The sequence below is a fragment of the Bos indicus x Bos taurus genome, chromosome 15, assembly GCF_003369695.1.
Source record: "Bos indicus x Bos taurus breed Angus x Brahman F1 hybrid chromosome 15, Bos_hybrid_MaternalHap_v2.0, whole genome shotgun sequence".
Lineage (NCBI taxonomy): Eukaryota > Metazoa > Chordata > Mammalia > Artiodactyla > Bovidae > Bos > Bos indicus x Bos taurus.
This window is the reverse complement of record NC_040090.1, coordinates 62351217-62374937: the sequence shown is the minus strand read 5'-3', so window position 1 is coordinate 62374937 and position 23721 is coordinate 62351217. Positions and strand designations below refer to the sequence as shown.

Genomic DNA, 23721 nt, shown 5'->3' with positions numbered 1-23721 from the left:
GTAAAGTCCCCCAAAACCAGTTTTGTGTGTGGTTTCTTTAAGTGCAAGAAATTAATATATCTTTTATGAGAAGTGAAATAATTTTTTAAAAGTATCAGAAAGCGAACTCTTACCATTAAATTACATTTTGAAAAATGAAAAAAATCCCTTTTATTCATCAGCTGAACACCATTTCATTTCTGATCTTATATTTAATCCTTTGTCTTCTTGCAAATTTATATTTTACATAGTTGTTACTTTTACATGTTTTTTTAACTTAATCTTGTTGGAAACACTTTTATTCATAATTAAGATTTAAATCTTATTAAATAATATAGCCATTTATAGAGAACTTAGAAAACAAAAAAATGAAAATGACCAATATTTCACAGATGGAGAAGTTAGTCTGTATAATAAATTTAACTATTTCACTTTTCATTTTTTCTAGTTAGAAAAGTAATTCATGCTCATTGAAGAAATTTTTCATGCTCATTGAAGAAAAATTGCACTGAAAAGTAAATTAGGAAAATAAAATCATGATTTTTCACCCACTGATAATATTTTCATCATATTTATATCTAGTTTTTATTGCTCTTTTTCTATGTATACTTTGTGTTGAAACTGCACTGATATTCTCATTTTTTTACTTAATATTTTAGTCTCATCATTCTTCATATTGTTAAAAGGAACTATTTTAAGTCATGTGATAGTCATAATACACCATAAGTCATGTAATGATTTCCCAATTATTGTTTTCTGTTTTTTACATTATAAAAAATACTTTTGAATATATTGACACATAAATCTTGATCATCATTTCAGATTATTTCCTGCAAATAATTTCCAAGTGGGATGGATGATTTTTAAGGTTCTTGGTAAAGACTGCCAGATTACCTTCCAGAAAAATTATAATCAATTTTATATTCCTACTAGCAATACATATGTGTGTAAATATATAGCCATCTCATTGAACTTCAGCTCACAAGGGTGCTCACTTTTTCATCTTTATGAACAAATGAAAAATATTTTTTGAGATTTAGTTGACATGTCACATTATGTTAGGTATATATACATTTTCCTGTTTATGAGATTGAATATCCAGTATTGCTGCTTTACATGAGATTTAGTTGATAGTAATTATCCTTGTTTCCCGAGTTATATAGAAAACTTTCCTTTTGTATCCCCCCAGTTTTTTTATTGCTGTATAAATTCATTGAAGTTTTTTTTAAAAAGATATTGTATGCATAATTAGGAATTAGTGCTCAGGTGCTCAGTCATGTCCAGCTCTATGCGACCCCGTGTTCTATAGCCCACCAGGCTCCTCAGTCGTGTCCTACTCTTTGTGACCCCATGAACTGCAGCATATCAAGCTTCCCTGTCCTTCACTATCTCCCAGAGTTTGCTCAAACTCATGTCCATTGAGTTGATGATGCCATCCAAACATCTCATCTTCTGTCGCCTCCTTCTCCTGCCCTCAGTCTTCCCCAGCATTGGGTTCTTTTCCAAAGAATACTGGAGTGGTTGCCATTTCTTTCTTCAGGGGATCTTCCTGACCCAAGGATCGAATCTGTGTCTCCTGCATTGCAGGCAGATTCTTTACTGCTGAGCCACTGGGGAAGGCCCAATTTAGATGAGCAACAACAAAGAAAAGATACATTGATTTTTAGAGTTCCATGCATGACTTTGTTGTGACCATGCAGATTTTGTCCTTGGTACTATGTTTGGAACTAAGTAGAGAAGGGATGCAGAGAGGAAGTTCCCAGAAATCTAAGTTCATAGCTACCTTTAAAATGAACTAGTGGAACACAACTCTTTCGTAAATTCGGAATTGCATACAACATTGGGGAAATCCCCAAATGCAGATTTTTTGTTTGTTTGTTTGTTGATAAAATTTGTTTTCCAAAATGTCTTCCCCCTTTTCTCATAGACCTATTAAGTTCTTTGAAGGTAGGAATCAGATCTTGTTCATTTTTGTATCCTAGGCCTAATTCCAGGCATACAGCAGGTGCTCAATAAATGTGTGACTAATATGTTCAATGAATGGTGAAAAGATGGAACTTGAAGTTAGAAGGCCTGTGACTTTTTTCCCCCATTAATTCACTTGAGCTTTAAGACCTTTGTGGATTCTGTAATGATCTTTTCAACCTCAGTTTCATCAATTCATCAGTGTACTGCTTGTTACATTTACTTCTAAAAATTGAGAAATAAATGAAATAAAATTTATCTTATTTCTTAAGATTCCAAAAGAGTGTCAAAGAGGAGATATCTTTTCGGTAATACCTAACTTTAATTGTTATTTAGTATTTAAACTTTTTCTTGAACATTAAATATGATACTCAAGATGTTATATAGAATAAATTTCTTAATGACAGTAATCATGCTAAAATTTGTTAAAACATGATTCCTTTCTATTTATTATTCTTTTTCTATTTAGTAGATATTTATGACCCATTTCATTATAAAAGCTTTTTGTTTGGGAAGGACTACTGATCTCTAGATGCACTCCAAAAATTGTAGGGCAAGAAATTTTCTTCAAAATATGCATCTGTAAACCTCCATCTTACCTTCCTAAGGAATATTGAGGATATTAAAATATACACTTACCCTTTTATCTGCCAGCTTTTACCCAAAGTTACCCTGAATAACTGATAATACTGTATTCTGTCATACTCTTAATTAGGTGAAGGGGGTCACCTTAAAGATTTAGATTTGAGGTGGCCCAATAATGTTCCTAATAGTAAGTACAGTTTTAATCAGTCACTCATCTAGCAGTCTTACTTTCTAGAATATTTTGATCATGGGAATAAATAAAATACCACCAAACATAATGCTGCTGCTGCTGCTAAGTTGCTTCAGTCGTGTCCAACTCTGTGCGACCCCGCAGACGGCAGCCCACCAGGCTCCGCTCTCCCTGGGATTCTCCAGGCAAGAACATTGGAGTGGGTTGCCATTTCCTTCTCCAAAGCATGGAAGTGAAAAGTGAAAGTGAAGTTGCTCAGTCGTGTCCCACTCTTCCCGACCCCATGGACTGCAGCCTACTAGGCTCCTCCATCCATGGGATTTTCCAGGCAAGAGTACTGGAGTGGGTGCCATTGCCTTCTCCGCCAAACATAATGAAACTATCACAAAATCTGCAAACTTTACTGCCTTTTCAGTAAAAGAAAGAAGGAGCTACCGCCTTTCTTCTTAGGCAATAAATTTAATTTTACCCATTATATTTAGTAATCTGACTTCCTATGGGAAGCTTGAGTTCTATGAGTTACAGTTAATTCAAATTAAGCAACAAGCTATGGACAGCAAAATAGAAATAGAGAACGGTAAGAAATAAACCTTACAGTAGGACTTTAACAGCACAGGACAGAGAGCTGTAAGGGAAGAAGAAAGAATTAATTGTATTAACAGGAGTCTAAGGGAATTAAAAACCAAGATAATCACGATGGTGTGATCACTCACCTAGGGCCAGACATCCTGGAATGTGAAGTCAAGTGGGCCTTAGAAAGCATCACTACGAACAAAGCTAGTTGAGGTGATGGAATTCCAGTTGAGCTATTTCAAATCCTGGAAGATAATGCTGTGAAAGTGCTGCACTCAATATGCCAGCAAATTTGGAAAACTCAGCAGTGGCCACAGGACTGGAAAAGGTCAGTTTTCATTCCAATCCCAAAGAAAGGAAATGCCAAAGAATGCTCAAACTACCGTACAATTGCATTCGTCTCACACAGTAGTAAAGTAATGCTCAAAATTCTCCAAGCCAGGCTTCAGCAATACATGAAGCATGAACTTCCAGATGTTCAAGCTGGTTTTAGAAAAGGCAGATGAACCAGAGATCAAATTGCCAACATCCACTGGATCATGGAAAAAGCAAGAGAGTTCCAGAAAAACATCTATTTCTGCTTTATTGACTATGCCAAAGCCTTTGACTGTGTGGATCACAATAAACTGTGGAAAATTCTTCAAGAGATGGGAATACCAGACCACCTGACCTGCCTCTTGAGAAACCTATATGCAGGTCAGGAAGCAACAGTTAGAACTGGACATGGAACAACAGACTGGTTCCAAATAGGAAAAGGAGTACGTCAGGGCTGTATATTGTCACCCTGCTTATTTAACTTATATGCAGAGTACATCATGAGAAACGCTGGGCTGGAACAAGCACAAGCTGGAATCAAGATTGCCAGGAGAAATACCAATAAACTCGGATATGTAAATGACACCACCCTTATGGCAGAAAGTGAAGAGGAACTAAAAAGCCTCTTGATAAAAGTGAAAGAGGAGAGTGAAAAAGTTGGCTTAAAGCTCAGCATTCAGAAAACGAAGATTATGGCATCTGGTCCCATCACTTCATGGCAAATAGATGGGGAAACAGTGGAAACAGTGGCTGACTTTATTTTTCTGGGCTCCAAAATCACTGCAGATGGTTATTGCAGCCATGAAATTAAAAGACGCTTACTCCTTGGAAGGAAAGTTATGACCAACCTAGATAGCATATTCAAAATCAGAGACATTACTTTGCTAACAAAGGGCCATCTAGAAAAGGCTATGGTTTTTCCAGTAGTCATGTATGGATGTGAGAGTTGGACTGTGAAGAAGGCTGAGCGCTGAAGAATTGATGCTTTTGAACTGTGGTGTTGGAGAAGACTCTTGAGAGTCCCTTGGACTGCAAGGAGATCCAACCAGTCCATTCTAAAGGAGATCAGTTCTGGGTGTTCTTTGGAAGGACTGATGCTAAAGCTGAAACTCCAATACTTTGGCCACCTGATGTGAAGAGTTGGCTCATTGGAAAAGACTCTGATGCTGGGAGGGATTTGGGGCAGGAGGAGAAGGGGATGACAGGATGAGATGGCTGGATGGCATCACCGACTCGATGGACATGAGTTTGGGTAAACTCCAGGAGTTGGTGATGGACAGGGAGGCCTGGCGTGCTGCGATTCATGGGGTCGCAAAGAGTCGGACACGACTGAGCGACTGAACTGAACTGAAGGGAATTAAGTGAGTTGACAAAACTGTAAGTGAAAGTGAAGTTGCTCCTTCACGTCTGACTCTTTGCAATCCCATGGACTGTAGCCTACCACGCTCCTCTGTCCATGGGATTTTCCAGGCAAGAATACTGGAGTGGGTTGCTATTTCGTTCTCCAGGAGATCTTCCTGACCCAGGAATTGAACCTGGGTCTCCTGCCTTGTGGGCAGACACTTTACTGTATGAGCCACCAAGGAATCAGCCTGGTGAATTCAAATCAGTGAATTGACAAATTGAGTCCAATTATCTTGGTTACTTTTTAGGAGCTCTAAATGTTATGGCAGTAAAATGATTGTTGTGCTGTGTCACTTGAGTCGTGTGCAACTCTGTGTGATTCTCTGGACTGTAGTCCACCGAGTTTCTCTGTCCTTGGGATTCGGCAGGCAGGAATACTGGAGTGGGTTGCCGTACCCTCCTCCAGGGAATCTTCCTGACCCAGGGATTGAACCCACAGCTCTTATGTCTCTTGCATTGGCAGGCAGGTTCTTTACCACTAGTGCTACCTGGGAAGCCAGCAATGCAAGAATTGATACTAAAATTATCCTGAAACAACAACATAAAACCTGAATTATGTTCAGAATACTTTTGGGTAGAATGTGAAGTACATTTCAGAATTTCTTCAGAACTTACTATAATTAAGTTTGGGTGGTTCCCAGTTATCTGAAAGTTTTATTTAAGTCAATGACTTATTTCCTAACTAAATGCCTACTGAAATTTAAAAAAAAATAGTTATTTTTAGTTCCATGAAAAAAATTGCACAGTTGTTGTTTTATGACTGCCTAGTTATTCACCTTCAGATGCATCTCCTTCAAATTATTCTGTGAGGCTATGACAGGAAGAGGCCATGTTTTTTGAAAATCAGATTCCTTTAAGTAAAAATTTCATATAATTACTAACATTTGAAGTTTTGCACTTGATTTTTAAAACAAAATTTAATCCAATTGGCATTTTTCAAGTAGTTGGATTTTAATTATTTATACTTAGGTTTTTTTTTTTTTTTCCAGAAAAGTCTGTATGTTTTGGAACCTGTCATTTGCTTTTCTAGACAAATTGAATTTCAGTTATCATAGAAACTATCTTCTATTTGGTTGATGATTTGTTTATAGGTACTTTGCAATGAGATGATGACTTGTTGAAATTGCTGAGATTTTATTTCTTCAGTTTTTAAATGGAGTAAGGAGTTAACTGTTGTACAAAAAGAGAATTATGTTTTATTAAAGTAAAACTTTAAAGGGTTATTATTTTTCATAACACATTAAAATAAAGCTTTAAAGGGTTATTCATCATACCACATTAAAAACACTGCCAAGCAAAATCTGCCACAGCGCCTTATACGTGGCAGATGTTTGAGACAGTAAGATGCATGAATGAGCATTGAATTTAAACTAGTTATCATCATTGTCATGGGGACCTACCTACTGGTAGAGTCTTAGATGTCATTTATTTAAAAAATTTATAACTGGAAAATGTTAACCTTTTTACACTAATTGTATTTATTTGTGTCTGGGATGCAGGTGGCGATAAAAATAATAGATAAATCTCAGCTGGATGAAGTGAACCTTGAGAAAATCTACCGAGAAGTAAAAATAATGAAACTGTTAGACCACCCTCACATAATCAAACTTTATCAGGTATGACTTAACTTTATACTTCTCCATGCTTCTCACATTCAGAACTCTATTTTACATCATCATTTTTCTCTTTTATGTTAGTTTTTTCAGTCTCTAAAAAGATAATTATATGCTTTTATTAATATGAATGTTTCCATTTCTCTATATTTAAAAATTAGGAAATAAAAACTACTCCCAGCTTAATTTTCAGTTGTCTCTCAGACTGTAAGTTATGTACTTTCAAAGTTTGTAGTTGTGCATTTATGATAATCTGCTTAAACCTGCTGGGTTTTGGCGGTGGGTGGTTTAATGGATACAACAGTTTTGCTTATTTAAAAAATAATGCTGTTTATATTATATAAACTACAAAGGCTAAAATAGACTATTACTTTAGTGACATACATTATAATACCTAAAGTCAAGTCTTTATTTGAAAGAGGGTTCTTTTATCAGGTAAAGCAAATCCTTTGTTTAAAAAAAATTAACCTTATTAAGGTATAATTTTTGTAAAATAAACTGCATGAGTTTCAAGTGTAAGCCATGCTTTTTAAAAGGAAGATTTTTCTCAGATTTCTAAAGAGTAATTTATGCTTAAGAATGGTAATGTAATACAAAATGTTTTATATTTCTATTAATATTTAGAATTTTTATATTAGAAAACTATTTTTAAGCTAAAATATTATAGTGTGCTTGCTAGTCTATAACTTTGCTCTCCAAAGTGCAGTGTGTGACCTTAGAGATGTGCTGTGCTCAGCCTATACTTGCTGTGGGAGCTGATTGTCAAATTTTCAGAAGTTTTGTGAGTCAGTTAACATGCTGATAGCTCAGAATCAGTGCTGGTAGGAGTATTTTTGCACTGCAGAAATTGGTTTAAAAGAGCCGTTTTCTCCCTCCGTGAGCTAGAGCCAACACACTTTTGCATGCATGCGTGCTAAGGCACTTCAGTCATGTCCAACTCTGTGTGACCCTGTGGGCTGTAGCCCACCAGACTCCCCTGTCCATGGGATTCTCCAGGCAAGAATACCGGAGTGGGTTGCCATGCCCTCCTCCAGGAGATCTTTCAGACCCAGGGATCGAACCCACGTTTCTTACGTCTCCTGCATTGGCAGGTGTGTGCTTTACCACTAGCGCCACCTGGGAAGCCCAGAACACTACTCTGTGCACTCAGATTGGTTAGCACAAGTGTCCCTCGGGGTATAGTAAAAAAAAATTAGAAGCTCCAATTCTGTTTATCTTTTCTATTTATCTTCTTGTGTTCATTTTATAATGTATGTATTTATAAAATGGCGCAAGTATACAGTTTGTGTCTCTGCATGTATATATTCATAAATACATCTACATATGTGTGTATGTGTACATTTACATGTACACATACATACATATACATATTTGGCTTTATTGAGAGAGATTTTGAGTTTAAACCTTGTGGAAACTGTTGGAGAGCATTTCCGTTAGCTGAGAATGAGAGACTATGGTGTATGTGCCACTCAAAACAATTCCTAAGGTTCTAAACTGCAGAGGGTCTCTTAAATCAAATTTATATCAGAGTACTTCTCCCTTTAAGCTGTTTTTTTTTTCCCTAAAGAGGATGCTTGTAATAAACTAATCACATGCTTAGAAGTCTGATGAACCATAGCCCAAACTGAGGTTAAGACTACTGTGATTCTTCAACTATACTTCAATTAATAAACAAAGCAAACAAACCAAAAGCTGCCATGATTCACACGATAATTCTGTGTTTATTTGAACTCCAGTAATCAGTTACATTGATTTACTGTTTGACTTGTTTAGACCCAGATTGTAGGTAGCCCTTAGTTTTCTAGCCTGTTTTAGGAACAGTCTTAAATCCGAATGTTAGAGCAAAATTGGTTTTTAGCCTTTCAGTAGATAGTAGTTAAATATTACATTTACTAGCATGTGCCAGTATGTATGTTCCTTTCTAGATTTAGAAAAACTAATGTAAATAAAAATGTATTGCAGTGGAACTGTAGAAGAAGATTTTGAACAATGTTTTAAAATAACAGTACTTTGTAAAAACGTGAAAGTGTAGTAAGAGGATTACCACACTGTGACAGATTAGCTAGGTTATAGGTCAGATTAACAGCTCTATTTTATTATTCGTTTCTTAATCATAATCTACCATATAACACAGCTAGAAAAGTCAGTGAGGAGGTTAAAAAGTTGTTCTTCAAAACTCCTATTACGTGTATCAGTATTTTTCAAACTTGAATGAGAATGATAGTCACCTGAAGGTGTGGTGAAAGTGTAAACCTGTATCGGTAGGTCTGGCATGGGGTCTGAGAGTTTATGCTTCTAACAGGCGTCTGGGCAGTGCTGCCGCTGCTGGTTGTAAACCACGTTGGAAGACGCACAATCTAGAGTTTTCACAAAAGTATTAGGATAAGGATATTGTCAGTCTTATAAACATCACCAGCTTCCGAATCGTCTATAACTTGATGCTTTTATTAGTTGTTTTAATTTAGGTAATTCCATAGAGGGCTTCCCTGGTGGCTCAGTAGTAAAGAATCCACCTGCCAATGCAGGAGATGCAGGTTCAATCTGTGGGTCAGGAAGATCCCCTAGATAAGGAAATGGCAACACATTCCATTATTCTTGCCTGGAATATCCTATGGACAGAGTAGCCTGGCGAGCTACAGTTCATGGAGTCGCAAAGTTGAACATGATTTAGTGACTAAACAACAATGGTTTCACAGAATGTTGTAGTAAATAGCAATCTTTTCCTGTCAAACTAATATGGAATTACTTATCAATAGGTAATGGAAACCAAAAGCATGTTGTACCTTGTGACAGAATATGCCAAAAATGGAGAAATTTTTGGTAAGCACATTTCTTTCAATCTTTTAATTTGAAAAATGTCAGTAAGCTTTTCGAATAGAGTATTTTCTATTAATTCTCCTACTTGCTTAAAAGTTGCTAATGTGAATTAGAAATTTTAAAGTATTATAATAAAATATACAGTAAGCTAAAAATATGGAATATAATTTGTTCTCTTGTATTTATGATATTAAAGCTATTGCTTAATTCTCTCATCTGTGTTAAAGAGATTGGAAAATCAAAGTTGAGGGAAACTTTCAGTCATACTGCAAAGGAGATTCTTTTAATCTTCCTTTTTACTTTCTTTACCGGGTAAAAGATAAGTCAACAAATATTTATTGAGCTTGTACTATGTCTCAGACATTGTACTAGGTGTAGGGGATACAGTGGTGACCTAAATAACAGTCCCTGCTGTTGTGGCTGTTAGCTTTAGCTGTAGGTCTCTGGAAAGTCACTAAACCTCTCTGGGACTCACAGTTTCTTTATTTCTTAATAAAAAGTATTTGATTAATTGGTTTGTATGACCCATTCTAACTCTTAAAATTATAACTATTTTATTGGTTCTAGCTTTCATCTATTTTATTGTTCCTTTATGGAATAAGAACACCCTAAATAGTCTAAATATTTGGTTTTTTAACCTAAGTCCAAAATTGTTTTTGAAATAGCTTTATTGAGGACTTCACATACAATAAATTGTGTGTACTTAATGTGAACAGTTTAATAAGTTTTCAGACACACGTGTGAAAGAAACCATCACCGCCATCAAGATAATCATCACTTCCCAAAGTTTCTTCGTAACCCTTTGTAATCTCTCTTGCCCCACTTCACCACTAGGCAAGCACTGATGTGTTTTCTGTCACTATAGATTATTTCTTCTGCAGTTTAAAGGTACTCATGTAGTCTGTACCTTTTCTTCATCTGGCTGCTTTCTCTCAGTATAATTATTTTAAGGTCCCTCCATTTAGTTGCACTTATCAGTGTATCATTTCATTTTATTGTAGGTTGTATATAATTTTGTAAGTATACCCCGGGTTGCTTATCCATTTGTATGTGGATGGACATTTCAGTTGGCTTCAGTTTTTGGCTACTATACATGAATCACTGTGAACATTCATGTGTAAGTCTTTAACTTAGAGACTACCGTCAAATAATATTCACCGCTTAACATATAGTATATATTACTATGCTCAGTCACTCAGTCCTGTCCAACTCTTTGCAACCTCATGGACTGTAGCCTGTCAGGCTCCTGTGTTGACGAGATTTTCCAGGCAAGAATACTGGAGTGGGTTGCCGTTTCCTCCTGCAGGAGATCTTCCCGATCCAGGGGTTGAACCCACATCCCTTGCATCTCCTGCATTGGCAGGTGGGTTCTTTACCACTAGCGAGAACCTTAAAATAATATACTTCTTCTTTTTTTAATTAGTTAACTAATTTGGCTGTGTCAGGTCTTTGTTGCAGCACCTGAGATCTTCATTGCGTCATGTGGGGGCGTGGGCTCAGAAGTTGTGCACGCAAACTTAGTTGTCCCATGGCATCTTAGTTGGCCCAGGGATCGAACCCCTGCATTGCAAGGCAGGTTCTTAATCACTGAATCACCAGAGAAGTCCTTGATGATATACTTCTGTTCAATGCCTCCTTGCCTTTATTGTCCTGTCATACGTTTTATTTATACCTGTTTGATAAAACACAAAATGCAGTGTCGTCGTTTTTGTTTAAAAATTTAATTATGTTTTAAAGAGATTTCATTATTTTTAAAACTCATACATTTACTAGTGGACTTACCATTGACACATCCCCATATGTGGATACATGTTTTCTCATCTTTATTCTTTTATTTGGATACATACTTTTATCTGGCATCATTTTTCTTCTGCCTGAAGGACTTCATTTAGCATTTCTTACAGAGCGGGTCTGTTGATGAAATCTTTCAGCTTTTGTGTATCTAAAATAATCCTTATTTTGTCTGTTTTTAAATGACACTTGTACTGGATATGTAATTCTAGGCTGACTTTTTTCCTTCAGTGCTTTAAAGATGTTGCCCCACTGTCTTCTCTTTTGCATTATTTCTGACAAGAAGTCTGCTGTCATTTTTTTCCTTTGTATCTCATATATAAAGTGTGCTCTTTTCCCCTGGCTGCTCCTAAGATTTTCTGTTTATCACTGTTTTTAACAGTTTGATTATGATGTGCCTTTGTATGGTTTTCTTCGTGATTCTTAGGTTTGCTGTTTGTTGCCTCTTAAATTTGTGAATGTTAATTTTTCATGAAATTCATTAAATTTTCAGTCATTATTCTTCTGGCTTTTTCTTCAGAGACTCCAATTACGCATATATTGGGCTGTTTAAAGTCCTCCCGCTGTTCACCGATTCTAATTTAGAAAATTCCTCTTTCTCTCTGCATTTCATTTTGGATGGCTATTATTATTTCTCTGTCTTCAAGTTATTTAAATTCTTTAGCTATTTGTTTCAACTAGAAGCTTCTTAACTGATGTTTTAATACAATTGTGTGGGCTTGAAGCCAAAAAAGTCTAGTTTACAGTGCTGGCTACCCCATGTTAATTGTCTTTCAAGAAATCTTTATTGAAAACTGACTGTATACCACAGACTCTTCTGTGTGGGAAAAATTCCCCAATAAGGAAAACAGACAAAAATTCCTTATCTTAGGAACCTTAGGTTTTATTGTGGAGAGAGAGACAATATGCAAAATAAGTATATTGTATATAGTATACTAGGTGGTAGTACATGCTATAAAAATAGAAAGGAAGGAAGGGGGCATGTGGAGTGGGAGAGTTGTTTGTGGTATGAGATAGAGTGGTCAGGAAAGGCCTTGCTGACATTTGAGCCAAGACTTGAAAGCAGTCATGTAGATGTAGGGAAATGAGAGAGATCCCAGTAGAGGAAGGAGTAAATGCAAAGGTACTGAGGCAGCAGTGTGCTTGGTGTGTTCAAGGAGTAGCAGGGAGGCCAGTGCAACTGGAAAGAAGCAAGCAAGAGGGAGGAGCCAGCAAGGAGGAACAGTAGGAAGGTCAGACAAGATCAGAAAGGTAGAGGTGAGGCAGCAGTGGGGCAGATTTGGGAGCTTTGCAGACCATGTAAGGATTGTGATTCTTACCTTCAATAAAATTAGAGAACCATTCAAGAGGTATTTGAGCAAAGAAGTGATTGCATCTAATTTATATATATATGCATACACACATATGTTTTTTTTTTTTATGCTGCATCCCAGAGCTTGTGGGCCAAGAAAGATCTGTATAGTCAAAGCTATGGTTTTTCCAGTAGTCATGTATGAATGTGAGAGTTGGACTGTACAGAAAGCTGAGTACTAAAGAATTGATGCTTTTGAACTGTGGTGTTGGAGAAGACTCTTGAGAGTCCCTTGGACTGCAAGGAGAGCAAACCAGTCCATCCTGAAGGAGATCAGTCCTGAATATTCAGTGGAAGGACTGATGCTGAAGCTGAAGCTCCAGTACTATGGCCACCTGATGCAAAGAGCCGACTCATTTGAAAAGACCTGATGCTGGGAAAGATTGAAGGCAGGAGGAGAAGGGGACGACAGAGGATGAGATGGTTGGATGGCTTCACTGACTCAATGGACATGAGTTTGAGCAAGCTCTGGGAGATGGTGAAGCACAGGGAAGTCTGGCATGCTGCAGTCCATGGGGTCTCAGAGAGTCAGACATGACTGAGCAACTGGACAACAACAACAACTGAACAACAACAACAAGAGCTTGTGGGATCTAATTCCCCAACCAGGTATCAAACCCATGCCCCCTCATAGGAAGCACATAGTCTTAGCCACTGGACTACCATGGAAGTTAATATTTTTATAGCATCACTGGCTGCAATGAATAGATAGTAGTGAGCAGTAGATAATAGTGAGCAAGGATGGGAATGGGAGCCCAGGTAGGAGAGATAATGATGGCTCAGACCAGGGTAGCAGAAGTGTGCATGGTGCTAAGTATGCTAATGGTCTGTTTTGGATGAGTAGAATCAGTAGGACTTCTTGACAGATGAAAACCACCCAAATATTGAATATTAGGAAAGAGACCAATGTCTCATCCCTGAGGCAGTCAGACATTAAAAACTTGGAAAAATAGGAAGAACCAGCAAAGAAGAAAAGAAAACCAAGAGAATGCAGTGTCCTGGAAACCAACACATGAATTAAGTGTTTTCAGGAGGACAGGGTGAGCATCTGTATCAGATGCTGCTGGGAGTCAAGAAAGATGAGGAGTGACATTTAAGCATTGAATTAGCCAAAGCTATGTTGAAGAGCAAATGAGAGAAGAAAACCGGAGAGAGCCAAATACACAGCTCTTAAAAGGATTTCTTCTTCACAAAGAGAGGGCAAAATAGGTGGGAGAAGGGAGTTGAGAAGGGCAATGGGGTCAAGGGAAGGACTTTGAAATCTTTATTCATTGGAATATTTTTTCAAGCTTTAGGCTGCAGTTTTATTGATAAACTAGAGAGAAATGGCTATTATGTGTTAGATGTCATTTTTATGAAAATGGAAAATTCTCAGTTACTCCTTCTTGCTAAGACCTTTGATGATTAAAGTTGGGTCACATTGTTTTATATAAATTGAAGCATAATTTTGAGATTTTTAATATAGAAATTTTATTTTGAATGTAAAATGGCCAGAGTAAATACGGAAGATAAGACACAGTAAGCTGTAGATTTAAGTAGTTGCAAGCAAAGCCAGTTTCTCATGTGGTACCCATGAGGACAGTAAAATAGAAGTGAGAAGATGCAGTCCATAGAATATTAATCAAGTAGTGAAAATATATATATAACATTCCCAGTCGATTCTGAGCTGAAAACCTTTTCAGTCTGTTTTAGATGACACAAATGTGATGTCGAACTATGTATGAAGAACTATATGTTAAAATCTATTGTTCATGTTTATAATATTGAGGTTACTCTTTACAAATACACCTTTAGCGCCTCCTCTGTGCTGGAGGGCATTGTGGGCTTTTTTTTTTTTCTTTTTTTTTGGCTGCTGGTGTGTCTTCACTGGGGCCCATAGGCTTTCCCTAGTTGTGGGACACGGGCTTAGTTGTCCTGCGGCATGTGGGATCTTGGTTGCATGACCAGAAATTGAACCCACATCCTTTGCATTGGAAGGTAAATTCTAACTACTGGACCACCAGGGAAGTCCCTGTGTTCTCCCCACAACACACACCTTTTTTTTTTTTTTTTTCCCATTCCCTTAGTTTAAAGGTTACCAGCAAGTCATACTTTGTGTTCTTGGAAAATAACTTGAAAATTAAATCCTGTTTTCCACAGTCATCACCCTTATCTAGGCTTTCATCACCTCATTTCAATTATGAAGACCTCATATTTTATCACCCTCTCTTTCTTTTCCAGTCAAGTACATTTCTGATATACTTCCTGTTTAATCTTCCCCAACTATTAGTTTTATTATATTACTACTGTGTTGTTTAATCGTTACTTACCTTCCTATTACTTATTGGATAAAATTCAGACTTCAGTCTGAAAATAGGGTAGCTCCACTAAGTAAATGAATGTGTCCAGTTATTCCTTACATAGGTCCACAGATGATCCTTAGTTATGGATAACCAGTTGCCTCAGTTAATAATCAGTCTTCCTTCCTTCTTCCCTCCCTCCCTCTCTTCTTCCATCTCTTTCTTTCCATCTTTCTTGGTCTGTATCTTTCTGTCTTACAAGTTTTATTTTTATAAAAGTTAAACATGTACTTGGGTAAGAAGTTAAATAATTCTGCCAAATTTGTTACGAAAAAACGCCAGTTTTCCATCCTCTTCTCCACACCTATTTCTCTTTCACAGGGGCTGCTACTTGCACTTCTTTCAGCTGATTAATCAGATTTGCTTCCATTTTCCTAAGTAATATGATTATATTGCAGCTTCTGGCTTTTTCTGTTTAAGGCACAGTTTTTTGAATACTTCTTGAATTCTTTACCTACTCCTATAAGTAAGTAGCATATGTTAGAGAGGTGTGTAGGGTCAGTTGTGAAAAACCTTGAGTGTTTTGATAAAGGGTTAGGATGATTTGTTAGAGTGGGCAGCTGTGAGCCAAAAGGTGATGATGAGCCAAAAGGTAGTTATCTGTGTGAGGTCTTGCTTAGGAAGATAAATCCAACAGGGGTATGTAGTGTGAAGTAAAGGAGGAAAGAAGCCATCTAGGAGATTATTTTATTGTCTAGAGATAGGAGGCTGAATGCCTAGATTAAGATGTTAGTTGTCAGATTCTTATATGCAGAACTTATATGCAGAGTACATCATGCGAAATGCTGGGCTGGATGAAGCACAAGCTGGAATCAAGATTGCTAGGAGAAATATCAATAATCTCAGATATGCAGATGACACCACCCTTACGGCAGAAAACGAAGAAAAACTGAAGAGCCTCTTGATGCAAGTGAAAGAGGAGAGTGAAAAAGTTGGCTTAAAGCTCAACATTCAGAAAACTAAGATCATGGCATCTGGTCCCATCACTTCATGGGAAATAGATGGGGAAACAGTGGAAACAGTGTCAGACTTTATTTTTTTGGGTTCCAAAATCACTGCAGATGGTGACTTCAGCTATAAATTAAAAGATGCTTCCTCCTTGTAAGAAAAGTTGTGACCAACCTAGACAGCGTATTGAAAGCAGAGACATTACTTTGCCAACAAAGGTCTGTCTAGTCAAGGCTATGGTTTTTCCAGTAGTCATGTATGGATGTGAGAGTTGGACTATAAAGAAAGCTGAGTGCTGAAGAATTGATGCTTTTGAACTGTGGTGTTGGAGAAGACTCTTTGAGAGTCCCTTGGACTTCAAGGAGATCCAACCAGTCAATCCTAAAGAAAATCAGTTCTAAATATTCATTGGAAGGACTGATGCTGAAGCTGAAGCTCCAATATTTTGGCCACCTGATACAAAGAACTGACTCATTTGAAAAAACCCTGATGCTGGGAAAGACTGAAGGCAGGAGGAGAAGGGGACGACAGAGGATGAGGTGGTTGGATGGCATCACCGACTCAATGGACATGAGTTCAATGGAAAGGGAAGCCTGGCATGCTGCAGTTCATGGGGTTGCAAAGAGTCGGACACGACTGAGTGACTGAATGAACTGAACTGTCAGATTCTTGAGAAAAGATTTTAGGCAAGAGATATTTCCTAAATAACAGCATTTATTGAGTACTCCTTTTCATTGGGTGCTATTTAAAGTACTTTATATGAATTATTTATTTAAGCCTCACAAAAACCTTGTATAATAAGATAGGCACGGAAAGATTCAGTAATTTTTCCATAGAAAGTAAAGAAAGTTAAAGAAAGTTAAGTTGTTCAGTCGTGTCTGACTCTTTGCGACCCCATGGACTGTAGCCCACCAGGCTCCTCCATCCATGGGATTCTCCAGGCAAGAATACTGGAGCGGGCTGCCATTTCCTTCTCCAGGGGATCTTCCTGACCCAGGGATGGAACCCAGGTCTCCCACAATGCAGGCAGACGCTTTAACCTCTGAGCCACCAGGGAAGCCCTACACAGCAAGTATGTGGGAAAGTCTCAATTTGAACCATGCAGTTCCTGAGTCTATACATTAGTAATTATAATCTGTCAGTTCACAAGAGAGGAAAACAGAGAGAGTTACATTTTAAAGCAGATGTGTTTGAAGAATATTTGTGATGTGGGATGACAGCAATAGAGAGACCTGGTTCCCAACTAGAAATTTACAAATTAGATTTTAAATGTGCTGTCAGAGATAACATCAGGACATCTAGTTTGATGTGAGCTGTTGGCAGTTGAAGATATAGAAGCAAATGACATTCAAAAGAGAACTTAAATTCAACAGAAAAAAGACAAACAACCCAATTTAACAATGTGCAAAAACTACAACCAAGCACTTCACAAAAGAAGATATATTAATGGTCAATAAGCACTTGAAAAATTTCTCAACATAATTAATCACCAGAGAAATGCAAATTAAAAGTCACAGTGAGATAACATTACATATCAACTAGAATATTTTACATTTTAAAGATTATAGTAAATGTTAGTGAGAATCAGTTCAATTCAGTTCAGTCGCTCAGTCATGTCCTACTCTTTGCGACCCTATTGACTGCAGCACGCCAGGCTTCCCTCTCCATCACCAACTCCTGGAATCCACCCAAACTCCTGTCCTTTGGGTCGGTGATGCCATCCAACCATCTCATCCTCTGTCGTCCCATTCTCTTCCTGCCCTCAATCTTTCCCAGCATCAGGGTCTCTTCCAATGAGTCAGCTCTTGGCATCAGGTGGCCAAAGTATTGGAGTTTCAGCTTCAACATCAGTCCTTCCAATGAACACACAAGACTGATATCCTTTAGGATGGACTGGTTGGATCTCCTTGCTGTCCAAGGGACTCTGAAGAGTCTTCTCCAACACCATAGTTCAAAAGCATCAATCTTTGGCACTCAGCTTTCTTTATAGTCCAACTCTCACATCCATACATGACCACTGGAAAAACCATAGCCCTGATTATATGGACCTTTGTTGGCAAATTAATGTCTCTGCTTTTTAATATGCTGTCTAGGTTGGTCATAACTTTTCTTACAAAGAGCAAGCATCTTTTAATTTCATGGCTGCAGTCACCATCTGTAGTGATTTTGGAGCTCCAAAAAATAAAGTCAGCCACTAGTGAGAATATGAAGCAGCTAATATTCTCATATATTGCCAATGAGAGTCTAATGTGATGTATAGCAAATCAGAATAACTATTATTCAGTTTTTTAGAAAGTTAAGCATGTATCTACCCTGTTACTGAGCCATTCCATTCCTAGGTATTTACTCTAGAAAAATGAAAACAAATGTTCATAAAATGATTGTACAAGAATATTCATAGCAACCTTTTTCACAAACAGGAGCAACCCAAATGTCCATCTAGAAGAAAATGTATCCAAAACAAATTATGTATATAGGAATACAGTGGATGATGACACAGCAGTGAAAAGGAATGAACTACTTATACATGCAACAACATAAACAAATCCTACGTTATGCTGAGCAAAAGAAGCTAGACAGAAAAGAGTTTATACTGTTATGGTCCTCCTTACGTGAAGTTCTAGAACAGGCAACACTAATAAATGTGTAATGAGGTTGAAAAGTGGTTGTCTCTTTTCATTGTTTCTGGGGAGAGGGGAAAGTCGACTAGAAAGGGGTAAGAGCCAACTGTCTCGAGTAGTGGAAATGTTGATTTTTGTTTTGAGTAGTGGTTATACGGAGTATACCATGATCAGAACTTATCTAAATCACTGCCTAAAAATTTACATTTTGTTGTAATGCAAATTATAGCTCACTAAATCGTTTCTCTCAAAAAAAAAGGGCGGGGGGGAGGTTTGGTAACATAGGTATAGATTTAAGAATTATCTATAGAAGTATGAGTGAAGCTTTAATTAATAATGAGACCTCAGAGAGAAGGCAGCTAAAAATTGAGTTTTTATTATGAAGGCAGGTTAGTAAAATGGACTTAGTGAAGTAGAAGAGTGTGTTGCAAAGTGAGGATAGTTTCTGTCCTTATTAGACAAGAGAGAAGTTTAGAATGAAGAGGAATATGTTTGGTCATTAAGAGATCATCAGTTGGAAAAAAAAATGGCAAGCTATTCCAGTATTCTTACCTGGAAAATCCAGTAGACACCTGGGGGGCTAGAGTCCAGGGGGTCGCAAGAGAGTCGGACATGACTTAGCAACTAAACAACAACAACAGCAAAGTTGGAAAAAACTAATGTGTGTGTGATGTTTATTTTTTACTTGGCCTAAGTTTGAAAGGATGAAGGTGAAAGCCAATTTAGTAAAGTGTTTTTGGTCAAAAAAAGGAAGAGAGATCATCAGTGCTTTGAAGAGAGTACTTTTCAATAAATTGGGAAATAAAGCCAAATTTCAAAAGGTTATGGACTTATGGATGGTGAGAAAAGGGAGAAAGGTATTATGAAACTTTTTTTGAGGCTTTTTTAAGGTAGAAAGGAGAAAAGGAAAAAACTGAGGGATAAATTGGGGTCTGTAGAATTCAGTATGTGTCACGGTTTGTGGTGGTGGTCTTAGTGTTTGAAGAAGCTAGGAAAGAAAAGAATACAGATAGGAAAGAAGAAACAGTTGGTGAAACAAGGTCCCAGGTTAGACAAGGAACAGCGGGATGAGGAGCACAGAGGGAATGGTCGGCTTAGAGGAGAGGAATTCCTCCTCCTCTGAGAAGGTGTGCAGGGGTGCGCGCTCAGTGAGAATTAAAGCTTGGACCAAGGACATGGCTACAAAGGCACTTTGGGGGACATAGAAGGAAGATGAGTTTGTTTGTATAGAATAGACTTAATTCTGTAGTGTAGCAAGTGAGACATCAGGGAAAGAACAACCCATAAGACTGTGGTGTGGGGAAGGGTTCAGAGCCGCTGGTGGTGTTCATTATGACAGCCAGGGGATGAATGAAAGTGTCGATCATTAGCTCTGTGGGAGCGCCTTCATGGTAGACTCCCAATGAGCAGTGCTTTCCAACCCGGGAGGGGAAACAGTGGACACCGTGAATGAGCCAGGCTGGGTGCCGGGAGGGGACGAGGCCAGAGGCCCGCACACGTTCCAGTGGCCAGTGGGATCAGCGTTAAGGTGGCTAACCGTGAGATCCGAGTTCAGAAGCGAGATGAGTGAAGCAACAAAGGAGTCTCATGAGCCAAGAAACAGAGCAGTGGAGCAGCTGAAGGTTAAGACGAGGGTGAAGTACTTTTGGGAGAAAAACCATGCGTATATGAAAAATAAAAACTCTAACCTTGAGTCTGTGCGTAGCTCGCGACACCTCGCCGCTTGCAGGTTCCCGTGTGCTTCCGGCGCTGACTGCCCTGACTGCCCTGCTCATTCGGGAAAGGCCTTGGGTCTTCGTCTCTCCTCACCCACTCCTTTGCATAGAGAGAGGTTTCCTGCGCCATCTGGTTTTCTTGCCTCATCTGACTAGGTTTAGGCCAAAAGAGTGATTTTGGTGGCATGCTGAGAATGCGTCTACAGTGCATGATTCATGCGTTATGAGGCTACAGGTCTTTATGCCCTTAATTTTTGTTTGGTTAATTAGATTGCACCTTATTCCGCAGATGATTGAAATAGCTTTAAATGAAAATAATACAAAAGCAATCATTCTAAAACAGAAACAAGAATAAAGAACTGAATCAGAATACCTATAAAACAGCTGTGGAAAGTGAAAGAGGAGAACACAAATACAGAAGCAGGAAGGGCCTAACAGCTTCCGGTTAGGCTCTAAGCTTTCTGGCTGTCAGATAAAAATAAGATGTAGCCCTCTACAGAATTTTATCTAAAAAAAAAGATACCTATTCTTCAAAGAAAGAAAAACATTATCTGGTAGTAAATTCTAGAATAAATTTTTCCTTTGAGGTTTCTAATAGCAGGTACTAAGTAAGCCATCTTTTTAAAACCAAAATCCAATTAGAACTGATAAAACTTTTCAGAGGCTTCCATTGTTTTTGGAATAAAGTCCAGGAACTTTAACAAGGCCAGTAAAGATGATTACGTGCTGTGTCTGAGCCTTAAAAACAATTACAACAAAGACTGTCGCTCCTTGGACATTGGCCATGTGTTGGACATTATGCTGTTCATTTACTGTGTCACTTTGTCCTCTCAAAAACCTTATAAGATAGGGACCACTAATATTTCCATTTTACGACAGAGGATACTGAGAAACAGGTTACACAGTTTGCCCAAGTCACACAGCACACAAGCAAATAATCAACATAACCAAGGCTTGAAGCCGGAGTGTGACTTGAGAGCCTGGGCTGTGAATGACCCCAGTGTACTAACTGGTTATGTGCCTTCTTAAAGTTTTTTTGAATTTAACAAGCTTCTTCTGTCACAGTGTCATTGCACATTACTGTTTCTTCTGCCTGAAGGATTCTGAGCCCTCCCCCTCATCCCCTTAAGCATGTCAATTAATTGAATCTTGAAGGATGTAATTGATTTAATCATAATGAATTAAATGATCATTAAAACTAGAAACAGGCAAAGCATGTAACAGTTTTGTCCACAATGGTGTATGGAACTGTTCTCCTTGATAGAGCTGCTGTGTTGTTCTGGTCCTGTGTTCCCTCCTTGCCTTTAATGGAAGTAGGAAGAATTTGAACCCTTGTCTTCAGTACTTTGGAAACTGGCTGGTGGACTTCTTACTAAGCTAATGACCACAAAACCCATAACTAGGCTAATCTTCATTTTGATTCTCAAAATAGAACGTGTGAATTTCTGATTCCAGATCTGTGTTCTCGTTGACCTGGAGCCCAGGAACAATTCTTTTCACTCTACATATTCAAGTCTTGTCTTTTTTAAAGGCCTAGTTGAAATTCCATCTCCTCAATAAAGTCTGTCTACACTGATTTCCTCTTTTGAAAGCATTTCAATCTCTTTCCTGTATAACTCACTTTAAAATTTGCCTACATAAAAAAATAAAAAAATAAAATTTGCCTACATACTGCCTTTCATTATTATTGAAGGGCTTCTTATGTATCTTTTTATCTCTGCTAGATTGTAAGCTCCTGCTGAGAACTTAGCACAATACCCAGCATTCTATAAACACCTGTCGGATGAATGGTGTAATAGTCTACTTTGACCTTATACACCTTATTTACTCAGTGCAGCCAACAGGAGAACACTGCCAGGTGAAGTAGTCTGAAGGTACTTCTTTGTTCAGATTTTGAAAGAAGTTTGCTGTTGGACTACTCTTCAAGAAATAAACATGAATGAGGAAATGCTAACTGAATCAAGGGAGAAAATTGGCTTCCTCTAGTGTACTGAGCAGTTTTTGAGTAGTTACTGGTAGTTACCACCCCATAGTTACATTCTTTCTTCCAACTCCCACGTCCCTAAAATAACCTATTTGGGAGTAAAATGATAAGAGTTAAAAAATTTAATCTGAGTAATTTTTGTTTTTCAATTCTTATATAGCAGTTAGTGCACACCTCTAAAGGATATTATTTTCTTAATCTAGTAGGGTGAAGTATGTAATGGCAAATGAATTTGCTGAAGAGAGCCTAGAGTTATTTATAAGGTTTTGACTCTGAAATTTTCCTTTGGAATTAAGTGTGTGATTAATGAAAGTTACTCAAGATTCCTGCATTCTTCAGAACTATTTCTCATGTTTGTCCATTTATTTACCCACAGAAAAAGGTGCAAAATCTTAGGGTGGTCACCTTGTCGGACACTTTGGGCACTGTTCAAACAATTAGACCAGCAGTCAGCAGATTACGGCCTGGTGATTAAATTATTCAGGGCCTTTGTTTTCAAATTTCTGCTCCTTGATATTCTGTATCTTTCAAGGCCAAGCATATGCCTGAGCTTTATTGATTCATTTCCTGTCTTTCCCTTTCAGTGGAAATGTGTTAGGATGCTGGCTCTGGTGACTGAAAAGGGGCTTTGTTTTAGCCAAAATACCTTTAGACACGTGGTTACTCAGACACCCTAAGTGACAATTTTTGCAGCCTTTGGTTATCTTAACAGCATAAAGGTAATGTTTGAAAAATTGTTCATTTGCCTTTTATTATAAGTTTAAATAAATTGTGAAGGTTTTCCTTACTTTATAATTCCAGAATTTAAGTTTTCATTCTTTGGGTTTTAAAATTATTAACTAGGGTCCCAGGTGCAGTAGTGCTTAAATGTGTCCTTAACCTCTCCAGTGTCTTCCATCAGGGCTTTACTTTTGACCTTCATCATTTCTCACTTTAATAACTTGAGCAGCCTAAAGTCTCTTCACCTCCAAATTTGTCCCTCATCTAATCCATCTTCCATGTTGCTGTCAGAATGATCTTTCTAAAATGTAGATCTGATCCTTGTCAGTTTTCTGCTTAAAATAGTTCTGTTCTTCCCCATTGCCTTCAGTGTGCAAAATCAAGAGTTCATATAGAATTGATATAATGATTTAGCCCCCTGTCTGCCTTTCCAGTTGCAGCTCATCATGTGTTTTATGAGCTTAATTAACTGGACATAATCTATTATGCAGATGTATAGGCAAATGTTGCTTTCATGTACCTGTGGATGGTAGATATCAGTGTAGAAAGATATTAAACCAATGTACAGTTCAGAAGGGGTATGCAAATGTTAAGTTCAGACAGATAAAGTTAGCCTGTCCTTGGGTATAAAACTTAGGATATTTTCTTTTGGATTTTTATTTGATTCATGAACATAGTTACCTTATCTAATTGGATTACTTGTACATTTTTCTAGTTAACTTTTAGGAACTACTAACTGCATGAAAGAGTCAGCATGATTCATAATTCAAAAAGTTGCTGTTTGTCTCCCATCACCTTTTTAAAATTTGGT

At 37.7% G+C, this 23721-nt stretch overlaps 1 protein-coding gene across 4 annotated transcripts in view; it reads left to right on the top strand.

Moving 5' to 3' along the window:
• SIK2 (salt inducible kinase 2) overlaps window positions 1-23721 on the top strand; it is a 129758-nt gene that overhangs the window by 7004 nt on the left and 99033 nt on the right. For all 4 annotated transcript variants that reach the window (XR_003514747.1, XM_027563784.1, XM_027563785.1 and 1 more), the window contains exons 2-3: window positions 6511-6627; window positions 9381-9444. Coding sequence is in view for 3 of the 4 variants with exons in the window: in XM_027563784.1 (XP_027419585.1) it covers window positions 6511-6627; window positions 9381-9444 (181 nt within the window). In the remaining variant the exon portion in view is untranslated. The remainder of the gene's footprint in view (window positions 1-6510; window positions 6628-9380; window positions 9445-23721) is intronic.